This window comes from Echiichthys vipera (genome assembly GCF_963691815.1).
Source record: "Echiichthys vipera genome assembly, chromosome: 20".
NCBI lineage: Eukaryota > Metazoa > Chordata > Actinopteri > Perciformes > Trachinidae > Echiichthys > Echiichthys vipera.
The window spans coordinates 1,825,440-1,840,081 of NC_139845.1; the positions used below are offsets into that span (position 1 = coordinate 1,825,440).

Consider the following 14,642-nt stretch of genomic DNA (forward strand, 5'->3'; position numbering starts at 1 on the left):
TCTCATCTTCCTCTAGTCCCTCTTTCTTCTTCTCTTCATCATATCAGTTGATTGTTGATAATTAAATAAATAAAAAATAAATCAACAAATTAGAGAATAACGGCATCGAACCCGCGTCCTCTGCTCTCCGACAGTAACCACGCCCTTCTCCCTTCTCTCCTCAGGTACCTGGCGGTGACGCAGTTCAGCCCGATCCACGCCCGTAAGGCGTTCCCGTGCTTGGACGAGCCCGTGTACAAGGCCACCTTCTCCCTGACCCTCCGCCACGACCCGCAGTACACCTCGCTCTCCAACATGCCCGTGGAGAGCGCCGCGCTGTCCGACGAGGACGGCTGGCTGACCAACCGCTTCGCCCGCACGCCGCGCATGTCCACGTACTACCTGGCCTGGGCCGTGTGCAACTTCACCTACAGGGAGACGCAGACGGACGGGGGCGTCACGGTCAGTAAAACACATGTTTAATGAATGAATACACTGATGTGAGCGCGGGCGGAGGGGCCACCGGGAGACTCCGGTGGCCACTAAGCTCAAACAAACCGCCGGCGGACTGTCCTGCGCAGCCGTGTGGCGTTCAAGACCCGCCGGTTGAGTTAAAACTCTTCAGAATCAAACACGTTCCTGTGAAAGTCTCAGAGATCTCTCTAAACCGTAGATAACAAGAGTCCAACCACTGTATCGAACACTGACCGGTGGGTTGTTACTCCAGGTAGGGAATGAGTCCTGACCCCGAGTGAAGGAGTTCAAGGACCTCGGGATCTTGTTCACCAGTGAGGGGACGATGGAGCGTGAGTTTGGCCGGAGAATCGGAGCAGCGGCGGCGGAGCTGCAGTCGCTCTACCGCACCGTTGTGATGAACAGAGAGCTGAGGAAGACAAAGCTCTGGATCTACCGCTCAGTCCTGGTTCCTACCCTCACCTGTGGTCATGAAAGCTGGGTCAGGACCCAAAGAACCAGGTCCAGGTCCAAGCGTGTGAAATGTGTTTCCTCAGGAGGGGGTCTGGAGTCTCCCTTAGAGAGAGGGGGAGAAGTTCAGCATCCGTGAGGAACTCGGAGTAGAGCCGCTGCTCCTTTGCGTTGAAAGGAGCCAGTTGAGGTGGTTCAGGATCATCTGGTAAGGATGAACCCCGGGCGCCTCCCTAGGGAGGTGTTCCAGGCACGTCCAGCTGGGAGGAGGCCTCGGGGAAGACCCAGGACCAGGTGGAGAGATTAGATCTCCACACTGGCCTGGGAATGCCTCAGGATCCCCCAGTTAGAGCTGGTTAATGTGGCCCGGGAAAGGGAAGTTTGGGGTCCCCTGCTGGAGCTGCTGCGCCCGAGACCCGACCCCGGATAAGAGGCTGAAGATGAGATGAGATCTGCAGTTAGGAGTGTCTAAGCACATCTCTGGACGCTTATTAGCAGCAGACATTAGAGATAATGACCCCGTCTGAAAGCGAAGGTCGCGCTGAATCACACAATGTATGTATCAAGTCCGCGCGCTGAGAGCTGATTGAGTTACGACTCCGGGAAACGAGCGCGATTTGAGACTAATTGCGTCGATCGGGCGCCGAGGGCGTTGGAGTAGTTTGCCGCTGACCGCGCTGACGAGCCGCCTGAGCACGATGAACGACTTCCAGTTGTGATTAGAACCCCTGAGTGATCCCCTCACGTACCGTCCGCACCGCTCAAAGTCATTATTTATGATTTGTGGTGAGATTCGTCTCCACGCGGGACCCGGGACGGATGTTGTCGGGCCCGTTGTGTCTCCACGCTCCTCGCTGTTCATCATGTCCGCCGCGTCCGTCTCTCTTTGTGCTCTGAAAGTCAAAAACCTCCCGTCACCCCCCCCCCCCCCCCCTTTAACAACCGTAACATTTAAAACAGAAATATGCACACGCACGCGTCCGGCGCTCCCACGCAAGGACAAATACATGCACGACCTTGTTTCTCCTCCTCCTCCTCCTCGTCTTCTTCTTCTTCTTCTTCTTCCCCTCCTCCGATCATCTCTCTATCAGTGTAATTACAGCTCATCCATCTCGACTGCCAGAAACTCAAGGACGGCGCAAACACACACACACACACACACACACACACACACACACACACACACACACACTTTTGCCTCCTTGTTACTAAAAGATAATTTTGGTGAAATTGTGTTTTAATGATATCTGGGTCATTTATAACCACCACGAGTCTCCAGCTGTGTGTGTGTGTGTGTGTGTGTGTGTGTGTGTGTGTGTGTGTGTGTGTGTGTGTGTGTGTGTGTGTGTGTGTGTGTGTGTGTGTGTGTGTGTGTGTGTGTGTGTGTGTGTGTGTGTGTGTGTGTGTGTGTGTGTGTGTGTGTGTGTGTGTGTGTCTGTGTGTGTGTGTGTGTTTAACTCTTTTGTAATGAATACATTAATCCTTATTTCTTTTGTCCTGTCTGTGTAAAAATAAGAAAGTCTCGCCTTCACGCGTTCCCGTTCGTCATCACGGGCGGAAACAAAGGTCGCTCGTCGTAACCGCGGTTCTGCGTCAGGTGACCGCTCTCCTCTCAGAGCGCCACGCGGACGTTTACGCCGTTAAGAAGAAAGTTAAAGTGCCTGGAGTGAGAGTCATGACACGACGACCCCAGAGGACAGCACTTTAAAACGTCGATATAAACACTCGCTTTCCAAAGTGGTCCTTGAATGCAACACGGAGACAAACGAGCACAACACGTTACAGGGTAAACACACCAAAACTGTCCTTTGCAGCTTGTTCCATGAAGAGTTTATTTCACCTCGAACACGAGGAACACGCCGTGACCTGAGGCTTGCTCTTGTGTTGCGTTTAAGGGCACACTACCTGGGCCTCTGCGAATGCTTCTTGCTGCTTATACGTCATCACGCCGTAACACGTCACACGCCTGGTCCTGGTCCAGTCCCAGCCTGGTCCTGGTCCTGGTCCTGGTCCTGGTCCTGGTCCAGTCCTGCTCCTGGTCCTGGTCCTGGTCCTGGTCCTGGTCAGATGCTTACATGAACTGATGAAGCCTCTTGGATGAGAGGTGAAACGTCTTCCTACACAAACAAACAGTCCAGTTGCTTTTGACTGAAACTGCTTTGTGGATAGCGACGACCTGGACACATGAGAACATTCACAGGCCTTACTTCACCCCCTGTTTCCTGTCTCCGTACCTCATGGGTTCACACTCCCTCATTAACACATTTACAGTGAAGTAAACCGGCGCTAAGACGGGTCACTGCGTGCAGAAACGTCCGTCCCAGGGGCGGCAAAGTCTGTGCAATAAGCACTTTAACTACTAAGTTAATTAGTCTCGAGTGTGATGATGCATGTGCTTCAAAACCATCTGGAACAGAAGTGTTTGGAAGAGGCTTAATGTTTCTCGCGCGGCGCTGAAAGTGTATGAATTACCGAGTCCTCCGTTAATCTCCCATATCTTGGAAACATCAGCTTTAAGTAGTCCGGGCCGGTGGGAGACGGGAGCACACCCTGACATCCTGGAGAATCCATTAATCCATTATGTGTGCGGGCTTATCGTGTGCAGGATCGCTGGGGGGGGGCGAGACGCAGAGGACACTCTGGACACGGTGTCCGGACGCAGCCATTAGAGGCAGGTGGTTAAACGATGCTCGGTTGGGATGAAGGCGCCCCAGAGTGAGCTGATACTGAGGTTTCTGCTCAACACTTCCTGATTTAACGCCTTACAAAATAAAAGCTCTAAATAACAAAACAACAGGGGGGTTTAATTGTGAAGGTTTTATAGGAAATTAAGGGTTTATGAGCTAGTCTCCAACTGCTCCTCAGACAGAAACATCTAAATATCACTCTGCCAGCACGTCTCAATCAAAATCAATCTTAACGGGACGCTGTTGTTAACGAGCACCGGAAACACCGAGAGGACGCGTTTGAGACTGTAAATGCAGACAAAGGGAGTGTGCAGGGCGTGAGAGGGATCCAGGAAGCGGCGCATGCATATTTCCCTATTAACAAACAGTTGCTGCGTACTCTCTCCGTGTCTCTGTTACGGCGTCGCTCTCATATTAAAATCCTTGCAGGAGCCTGAAGGCAGCACAGACGCTGCTGTCTGTTTGCAGAGCAGCTTCCTCTGACAGAAACATTAATCCTCCCATCCCTCCATCCTCCTCCACCTCCTCCTCCTCCGAACCTCCGAAAGAAACAGCTTTATATGACGGGAGGCAGAATATAACAAAGATCCCCTCCGTATTCTTCATAACAGCTTCATCTGACAGCAACATTCATCCTTCCATCCTCCTCAAAACAGCGGAAAGAAGCGTGAGCGTCAGTCGACATGCTGGAGATTTCCCAGAGACAGAATTTAAGTCTCTGCATAGATGATGTAACGCGGCCTGCGGAGATCTGTGCGAGATAACCTCAACGCGTAAATAATAATGTCTCAGGCAGCAGAGGACTGAGAAATAACTATGATCTGTGAAGGAAATGTGTTTCCTGCCTCAGCTGTCGCGCTCACCCACTCTCAGCCCAAGTCAACAACTTGTTGATGACTCATTTGATACGCGGAGTTTATTTGGGCGTTCTCATTTTTTAGGTACAAGTAAATAAAGAACGTTTCACCGCAGAGTAAAGAAAGTAAAAGCATCAGCACCTCTAAATCTGAGGCCGTGGCTCTCAGCAGGAAACCGGTGGATTGTTACTCCAGGTAGGGAATGAGTCCTGACCCCAAGTGAAGGAGTTCAAGTACCTCAGGGTCTTGTTCACGAGTGAGGGGACGATGGAGCGTGAGTTTGGCCGGAGAATCGGAGCAGCGGGGGCGGAGCTGCAGTCGCTCTACCGCACCGTTGTGATGAACAGAGAGCTGAGGAAGGCAAAGCTCTGGATCTACCCTCAGTCCTGGTTCCTACCCTCACCTGTGGTCATGAAAGCTGGGTCAGGACCCAAAGAACCAGGTCCAGGTCCAAGCGTGTGAACTGTGTTTCCTCAGGAGGGTGGCTGGAGTCTCCCTTAGAGAGAGGGGGAGAAGTTCAGCATCCGTGAGGAACTCGGAGTAGAGCCGCTGCTCCTTTGCGTTGAAAGGAGCCAGTTGAGGTGGTTCAGGATCATCTGGTAAGGATGAACCCTGGGCGCCTCCCTAGGGAGGTGTTCCAGGCACGTCCAGCTGGGAGGAGGCCTCGGGGAAGACCCAGGACCAGGTGGAGAGATTAGATCTCCACACTGGCCTGGGAACGCCTCAGGATCCCCCAGTTAGAGCTGGTTAATGTGGCCCGGGAAAGGGAAGTTTGGGGTCCCCTGCTGGAGCTGCTGCGCCCGCTTCTTTAAAACACTCTTTTAATAAACTCTGGCTTCACTCTCTACGCTGATGACGCTGTGTTTTGTGTGTAGGGACTCTTCTCATGCTGCTGCAGAGGTTTGCTGTTATTTTCAGCAGCATTAGTGGTTAAAAAAGACCTTTGAATGCCTTCACCGTACTGCCCCGAGCTAACCACTGTTAGCCACGTCCGGCTGTTAGCGACTCCATGGATTATTTGATTAATTTAAATGTTAAAAAAGACCCTGGGATGACTTCACGCTGGAATTTCACTCTAAAGCAGCTTTTATAGTTGTTAAACAAATAAAAGTTTTTAGGATAAAACAACAACTTCCATCTTTCAGATGATCTGAGCTGCACACACACACACACACACACACACACACACACACACACACACACACACACACACACACACACACACACACACACACACACACACACACACACACCTCCTCTCTGTCCGGCTTCACTGTCATTCAAAAGCATCTGTTTGTCTCTCTGTTGTTTTGTCAGTATAATACGTCTCTGTGAGGATCTCTGTTTCTGTAATGAGCCGCGTTCCCTTCAGGGAGGATTAAAGTCTGACAGACTACAAACACACAAACACACAGACAAACAAACCCAGTGATGACCCACTGAGCAGCTATTGGTTCAATAAAACCTCCATCTCGCAGCCATTTAGCTTGTTATTCCTTCATCTCCTGTCATTCCACCGACTGTCAGCGTCATAAAGGAACGATTGTTGTGTTTATCCGCCGGCTAATCGTCACCGCGGATCTGTATGCCAACAGGTTTCTGTCTGCATCGCTTTACCAAGACGCAGACGAGAGAGCTGGAGACAGCGCCGTGCCGCTGCTGCGACGGACCATTATTTCAGAACTCTAATAGTCAGAAAAATGTCCCACTGGACCAAAAGCCCATTAGTCAGACGGCCCATTATCCTGGAAACAGAAGCCCACGGCTCTGAACATGCCCACGCTCCCTGGAGGTTTTCTGCCATCCATCCGTCTGTCCATCCATCCATCCATCTATTCATCCATCCATCCATCTATTCTGCCATACATCTGTCTATGCATCTATCCATCTGTCTGTCTGACTATCTATCCATCCGTCTATCTGTCTGTCTGTCTGTCCATCCATCCGTCCATCCATCTGTCTATCCATCCATCCATCCATCCATCCGTTTATCCATCCAACCATCTATCCGTCCATCCGCCTGTCTGTCTGTCTGTCTGTCTGTCCGTCTATTCATCCATCCATCAATCTGTCTATCCATCCAGCTATCTATCTATCTATCTATCTATCTATCTATCTATCTATCTATCTATCTATCTATCTATCTATCTGTCCATCCATCCATCTGTCTATCTGTCTGTCCGTCTATCCATCTATCCATTCATCTATGCATCCATCCATCCATCCATCCATCCATCCATCTATGCATCTATCCATCTATCCATCTATCTATCTATCCATCCATCCATCTGTCTATCTGTCTGTCCGTCCATCCATCTATCTATCCATCCATCTATCCATCTATCCATCTATCCATCCATCCATCCATTCATCTATCCATCCATCCATCCATCTATCCATCCATTCATCCGTCCGTCCATCCATCTATCTATCCATCCATCCATCTGTCTATCTGTCTGTCCGTCCATCCATCTATCCATCCATCCATCCATCCATCCATCCATCCATCCATCCATCCATCCATCCATCCATCCATCCATCCATCCATCCATCCATCCATCCATCCATCCATCCATCCATCCATCCATCCACCCATCCATCCATCCACCCATCGGTTGTTGCCCGCTGGTCGTGGGGGCTGCAGGACACCGTTGTTGTTGTTGTGCTTGAAGTGGCGTTAGCATTTCTGGGGAAACCTCAGACGTATGCGGGGACATAATGACGTGGTGGTCTAGCCTGTGGAAAAACCAACAGCTTCTGAGGAGGTTTTTAAGATGTACCAAAGGTGAACCAGCACCAGCACCAGAACCAGCACCAGAACTAGGTCTAGGTTGGTCCCTCCTGCATTAAAGGAGACACACGGTAAACGTAACAACCTCACATCCTGTTTGCTTTGCTCCCAGAATCAAGCAGAGAGAATGTTTTTGGGGACCTCGTGTCGTTGTCACACCACCAGGAAGTCTCTCTTTACGTTCCTGTAACAATATTAAAGGTCGCATGAACATCCTGTAATGATGATAAAGGTCACATGAACATCCTGTACTGATAATGTACCGTTGGACTGTCAGACTTTAAAACCATAAAGGTCACTTTAACATTCAGTTTTTACGTGACACCCTTCATGTTAACTAAAGTTTAACAACGTCGATTTAAACAAGTGCAGCTGAAACACGACGGTGTGACGCTAACGCAACAGTTTCATTGGTTAAAAAGATAATATTCACTTCCTGTTACAGCCGTAAAACCACGACTGATGGAAGAAACTCTCAAATAGGAAGTACTTTGAAGAACAGATGATGAAAAATAGGCCGACAAAGTTTATTCTCATCTCATCTTCAGCCTCTTATCCGAGGTCGGGGGCAGCAGCTCCAGCAGGGGACCCCAAACTTCCCTTTCCCGGGCCACATTAACCAGCTCTAACTGGGGGATCCTGAGGCGTTCCCAGGCCAGTGTGGAAATCTAATCTCTCCACCTGGTCCTGGGTCTTCCCCGAGGCCTCCTCCCAGCTGGACGTGCCTGGAACCGTCCATCTATGCATCTACCCATGCACCCACCCACCCACCTATCTATCTATCCATCTACCTATCTGTCTATCTGTCTATCCATCCATCTATGCATCCATCCATCCATCCATCCATCCATCCATCCGTCCGTCCATCTATGCATCCATCCAACCATCCATCCATCCATCCGTCCTTCCATCCATCTGTCTATCCATCCATCCATCCATCCATCTACCCACCCATCTATCTATCTACCCACGCACCCACCCACCCATCCATCCATACATCCATCCACCCCTCGGTTGTTGCCCGCTGGTCGTGGGGGCTGCAGGACACCGTTGTTGTTGTTATGCTTGAAGTGGCGTTAGCATTTCTGGGGAAACCTCAGGCGTATGCGGTGACGTAATGACGTGGTGGTCTAGCCTCTGGAAAAACCAACAGCTTCTGAGGAGGTTTTTAAGATGTACCAAAGGTGAACCAGCACCAGCACCAGAACCAGCACCAGAACTAGGTCTAGGTTGGTCCCTCCTGCATTAAAGGAGACACACGGTAAACCTAACAACCTCACATCCTGTTTGCTTTGCTCCCAGAATCAAGCAGAGAGAATGTTTTTGGGGACCTCGTGTCGTTGTCACACCACCAGGAAGTCTCTCTTTACGTTCCTGTAACAATATAAAATGTCGCATTAACATCCTGTAAAGATAATGTACCGTTGGACTGTCAGACTTTAAAACGATAAAGGTCACTTTAACATTCAGTTTTTATGTGACACCCTTCATGTTAACTAAAGTTTAACAACGTCGATTTAAACAAGTGCAGCTGAAACACGACGGTGTGACGCTAACAAACAGTTTCATTGGTTAAAAAGATCATATTCACTTCCTGTTACAGCAGTAAAACCACGACTGATGCTTTGAAGAACAGATGAGGAAAAATACTCCGACAAACTTTTTTCTCATCTCATCTTCAGCCTCTTATCCGGGGTCGGGTCTCGGGGGCAGCAGCTTTAGCAGGGGACCCCAAACTTCCCTTTCCCACATTAACCAGCTCTAACTGGGGGATCCTGAGGCGTTCCCAGGACCAGTGTGGAGATCTAATCTCTCCACCTGGTCCTGGGTCTTCCCCGAGGCCTCCTCCCAGCTGGACGTGCCTGGAACACCTCCCTAGGGAGGCGCCCAGGGTTCATCCTTACCAGATGATCCTGAACCACCTCAACTGGCTCCTTTCAACGCAAAGGAGCAGCGGCTCTACTCCGAGTTCCTCACGGATGCTGAACTTCTCCCCCTCTCTCTAAGGGAGACTCCAGACCCCCTCCTGAGGAAACACATTTCACATGCTTGGACCTGGACCTGGTTCTTTGGGTCCTGACCTGGACCTTGTTCTTTGGGTCCTGACCCAGCTTTCATGACCACAGGTGAGGGTAGGAACCAGGACTGAGGGTAGATCCAGAGCTTTGTCTTCCTCAGCTCTCTTTTCATCACAACGGTGCAGTAGAGCGACTGCAGCTCCGCCCCTGCTGCTCCGATTCTCCGGCCAAACTCACGCTCCATCGTCCCCTCACTCGTGAACAAGATCCCGAGGTACTTGAACTCCTTCACTCGGGGTCAGGACTCATTCCCTACCTGGAGTAACAACCCACCAGTTAAGAATGATTGACCATGCTCCAACATGTTTCAGTGTATTTAAACATTAGAAACTAACATAATACCTTATTTTTTGTGTTTGATTGCAGTCGTTTACTTTGACTCTAGGACGCTGCAGCTGCGAGCGTCATTATTGGATCATTTTGATGCAATTTCCGAATATTCACATGTGAAAAATCAGCGTGATCATCAGAAACAAAGACCTTTTGTTGCAACACTGGGACAAATGTTGGACCGTCCCCATTTTTCTGGGTATGCGAGATGCAAAGGCTGATTTCATTTATTGTTTTCAAGCGTTCTGACCCGGGAATCGATGCCTTACCATGAAAGTAACCCTTTGATGTTTCCCACTGAAGGGTGAGTCTCAGGATCAGGCGGACTAATGGAACATGAAAGTGGAAGAAAACATATTTCTCCATTCCTATTTGCTTTTTTCCTCCTCAAATATTGAATTGTTTTACCTCCTGAGGCCGACAAATATGACTCATATAACAATGTGAGAAGTGAAAACCAATGGAAACGCACTCAGAACACGGACTGTCCTATTTCACAGCGTCTACAGACTTTAGAGCATTGATTATTCTGAGTCTCTGGGTAAACTCCCACGGCGTATAGACATTTAAAACCCGCGGTGAGGCTCCGAAGTAGACTTTTTTATTGGTTTTAGGAAGGCAGCAAGTAGAAGAATATACAGCAGTGCATTTAAACGGAGTGCATTTACATTTAATATCTGTTTATCTCGGTTATTATTTGCATAATTAAACCGTAGACCGTTTAAAAAATGTACGTAGCGTCTCCGTCGGGGTCCGTTCTCTCAACTTCAATCGTCCTTCGCCTACGGGAGTCTCCATCTTGTCAGACTTTGACTTCGCCTCGTTTCCTCTGACCAAAAAAGGGCATGTATGTGCTGTTGAGGGGAGGGGCGTACGTCCATCTGGCTGACGTTTACCTCCAAGGAGAAGTGAGGGCCAGAGGCTAGCTGTCACTCAAGATGCCACGCCCCTAATTATTCATAAACTTTAACCTCCAATCAAATAAAAACTAGCCCCTCCCCCTCAGTGTTGTCATGGAGATCTGACCTAAACACACAGACTAGAATGTTCTTTTGTCCTTAAACAGCTTTAATGATGCTGTGTAAACGGCCTGTTTAACATGGGGCTCAATGAGAAACTGCTCTGTTATGAAACCTGCCCCTAGTGGACACTCAGAGAACTGACGCTGACGGAGCTTCCTGATTGGATCAAACAGGAAGTGGCTGTGGTGGGCGGGGCTTGGATTAAACATCTCCTGGTTTCAAGGCGTCTTTTTGACGCAGTATCTGATCACAAACAGCGATTAATTCCACGTTTCCTGTGCCTGCAGGCAGTTATATCATTCATTCATTCATCTTCAACCTCTTGTCCCTGTCGGGGTCGTGGGGGGGCTGGAGCCGATCCCAGCTGACATCGGGCGTAAGGCGGGGTCCACCCTGGACAGGACGCCAGTCTATCACAGGACACATAGAGACGAACAGAGACACCTACGGGTGATTTAGAGTCATCAATGAACCGAACACCTGCATGTCTTTGGACTGTGGGAGGAAACCGGAGAACCCGGGGATTCGAACCAGGAACCCTCAGGCTGTGAGGCGACAGTGATAACCACCACCCCACCGTGTCGCCCTCAGGCAGTTATAATGAGGCCTAATTTAGCTGAAAAACCAAAAATTGACTGATTCAAAGACAGAGAGACCTCACCTGGGTAATGAACGCTGGCTTCATAGCGTCGTGATGGAGGAGGTGGCGTGTGCCGGCGCCCTGTTCACGCTCCACTCCCCCACAAGTCAACAATCATCTCTTCTGTCTCGTTGACACTGACAGAGGGATTGTTATCCTCGCCGCCGCTCTCAGCCCGTCTCTCTTCATCACAGCGTTGTGTCGTCAGCGTAAAAAGCGACGATACGACCGGACAGACGTGCGACGGCGCGTTCACGGGTCAGCGGCGTTTGTTTTCGGGGGCGAGTGTAGTGTCTGTCTGAGGTCTGTTGGTCTCAAAGTCAAGGATACGCCGGGAGGGGGGAGTGTGTCACTTGTGTGTGTGTGTGTAGTCGCTGTCCGCACTCGTATCACTTGCTAAACCATCCATCAAATTACCGTGGCAACCAAGCGTCCATCACCCCATCCATCATCCAAGGGCGACAGACGGAGCGACAGTTCGCGGCGAGAGATGTCACGGACGAGTGCAGAGATAACAAGGGGAGAGGAGAAGAGGAGATAAAGATGAAAGGAGGAGAAAGATGGAGAGACATTTAAATTAATTGCAGAGAAGAAGACATTTATTCGCCCTTTACGCCGCAAAAAGTTCGAGAAAATATTCAGCTCGGAGGAGAAAATGTCACCTGGTGGTTTCCTTTAGTGCACTGGACTCATTTAGAGGATGTAGAATTAATGCTCAGGCTTTTATTTTGAAGGGGAGGCAGAGTTCAAGTATCTCGGGATCTTGTTCACGAGTGAGGGGACGATGGAGCGTGAGTTTGGCCGGAGAATCGGAGCAGCGGGGGCGGAGCTGCAGTCGCTCTACCGCAATCTTGGTTCCTACCCTCACCTGTGGTCCTGAAAGCTGGGTCAGGACCCAAAGAACCAGGTCCAGGTCAGGACCCAAAGAACCAGGTCCAGGTCCAAGCGTCTGAAATGTGTTTCCTCAGGAGGGGGTCTGGAGTCTCCCTTAGAGAGAGGGGGAGAAGTTCAGCATCCGTGAGGAACTCGGAGTAGAGCCGCTGCTCCTTTGCGTTGAAAGGAGCCAGTTGAGGTGGTTCAGGATCATCTGGTAAGGATGAACCCTGGGCGCCTCCCTAGGGAGGTGTTCCAGGCACGTCCAGCTGGGAGGAGGCCTCGGGGAAGACCCAGGACCAGGTGGAGAGATTAGATCTCCACACTGGCCTGGGAACGCCTCAGGATCCCCCAGTTAGAGCTGGTTAATGTGGCCCGGGAAAGGGAAGTTTGGGGTCCCCTGCTGGAGCTGCTGCCCCCGAGACCCGACCCCGGATAAGAGGCTGAAGATAACACAAACGCAGGGACGTGTCTCTTTAAAAAGAACCGTAGACGTGTTAACTGGGCCGTCTTTCTCTGCTTTATATTTTCTACTCTCTCTGATCCGGCCCTGCTGCTGCTGCTGCTCCTGCTGCTGCTGCCGCTGCTGCTGCTGCTGCTGCTGCTGCTGCTGCGTCCGCGGAGCTGCTGCCCTGCAGGCTTCAGGTATCTCCAAACTCCTCTCACACACCTGCTTCTAATGACCTGCTTCTTATCGAACCCTTGAGCCCGTATTAAGCCTCAGCTGCTGGATAATGAGCAGATCATCAGTGTCAGGTGTGTGGGAGTGGAGACTTCCCTGCAGCCTGGTCCACACACACACACACACACACACACACACACACACACACACGTCCACACGGGTTGTTTTTTAAAAAAATGTAGATTTTTCTCAGAGTTTTGATCTTTCATCCACACGAAGGGAAGTTTGGGTCCCTGAAAACGGATCTTTGGGCTCAGTTTAAACGCAGGTTGGTGCATTTTTAAATCATCACTCTTTTGGGATTAATGGAGGTCATTTCTGCATTTGTCATAGTTAGTTTTAGACGATGTGCAGAATCTTTTCACTTATAGATTCAGGGCGCCCTCCCACTGTGCCTCCGTCCCGTGCCCCGTGCTTTAGGGTCCTTGTCCCCCCCTCCAGGCCCGTTTGTACTCACACTACCTGGGCCTCGGAGAATGCTTCTTGCTGCCTATACGTCATCACGCCGTAACACGTCACACGCATTGATGACGTCATGGCGATGCGTGGCTTTGTTTCCAGATCTTTCCGTAGACCTCGGAGTTTTTGTGCGTCTTGTCGACTGTTTTTGAATCTTTTCATCGACCAAATCTGCAGTAAACACTCCACCTCCGCATCACACCAACGTGAACCTTTCACCGCCATTGTTATAAATGTCTGCGCATGGTCCCTCCTTCTTTTCTCTACGTCCCAACAGGCGCACAGGAAATGACCTCAGAACCGCCGTAGGCCTCGTGCTCGTACACGTGCGCACGCTCGTGCTCGTACACGTGCAAACGTGCTTTACTAAAGCCCACCTCTCCCAAACGGGTCGTGGACGCCCAGCTGGCTGCAGTTATGCGCGGGGCGGTTGCACTCACACTGGTCAAACGCACTAGGCTTTAGCTGAAACACCTGTTTTGGCGCGGTATGGAAGGACAGTGTGAGTGCGCCCTAAAGCACGCCTCCCCAGCCGTATCATGGTCGACTGTGTTGCCCCTTGATGTGTTTTACTCTTGATCTGCTCACACAAGTTCATTGTAATGATTTGCTCCTCTTCAGTGAAGTCTGCGGACCCTTAATCCAAAGTCAGATGACGCCATACGTGTCCTTTATGAGAACGTGGAAACCCTGACTTGACAAACTAACTCTACAGCGAGCTTCGTGGTGCCGTCGTTGTCGATCCTGGTGATCCAAAGAAACCCTGGGGATGTTCACCGCGCTCCGTAGTTCACCCCTCTGCTCGGTTCTTTGGGTGCGCGGTTGTAAAGATATAGAAAGACTGTGTATCTAATGTTTCCTTTGTGTGGTTTTAGTCTTTTTAACGCCAGGGCATCTCCTCCCAACGAGCAAATGTGCCTCTAAAAGTTCCCTCTCGGGGCCATTTTGCCATTTCCTCCTACAGCTGCACGGTGACGGGTGCAGTCGGACCCGTCTCCAGAGTCCCGCGCAACATTATTCAGACACTTTATACGTTTCAGAGCAACGCTTGGATACGTTCTGCCTGTCAATTAGACGTTTGACAGAGTGTGTGTGCGGAGGGGCTGCAGTGTGGTTGCCGGTGTTAGTGTTCTGTGGAGACGGAGTGGGGGACAGTTAGTGACTCTGCTCACGGCGTTACACTTGCACGGAGAGCGTTTATCACATGCAGAAGACACCCCGCGGATGCTCTCTCGCTTCACTGTTGCAGGGAAGTTATGATGCGCGGTCCTGGGAGTGCGGTCGTTGAACACAAGGCGCATTCTCGCCGCGGACGAGGAA

At 50.4% G+C, this 14,642-nt stretch overlaps 1 protein-coding gene across 1 annotated transcript in view; it reads left to right on the forward strand.

Annotated features, from left to right (window-relative positions):
- Positions 1 to 14,642, forward strand: part of trhde.1 (thyrotropin releasing hormone degrading enzyme, tandem duplicate 1) — a gene marked incomplete at both ends in the record, with an annotated part of 161,576 nt that overhangs the window by 14,945 nt on the left and 131,989 nt on the right. The window contains one exon of the mRNA XM_083935349.1: positions 165 to 441. Within this exon, the coding sequence (XP_083791475.1) occupies positions 165 to 441 (277 nt within the window). The remainder of the gene's footprint in view (positions 1 to 164; positions 442 to 14,642) is intronic.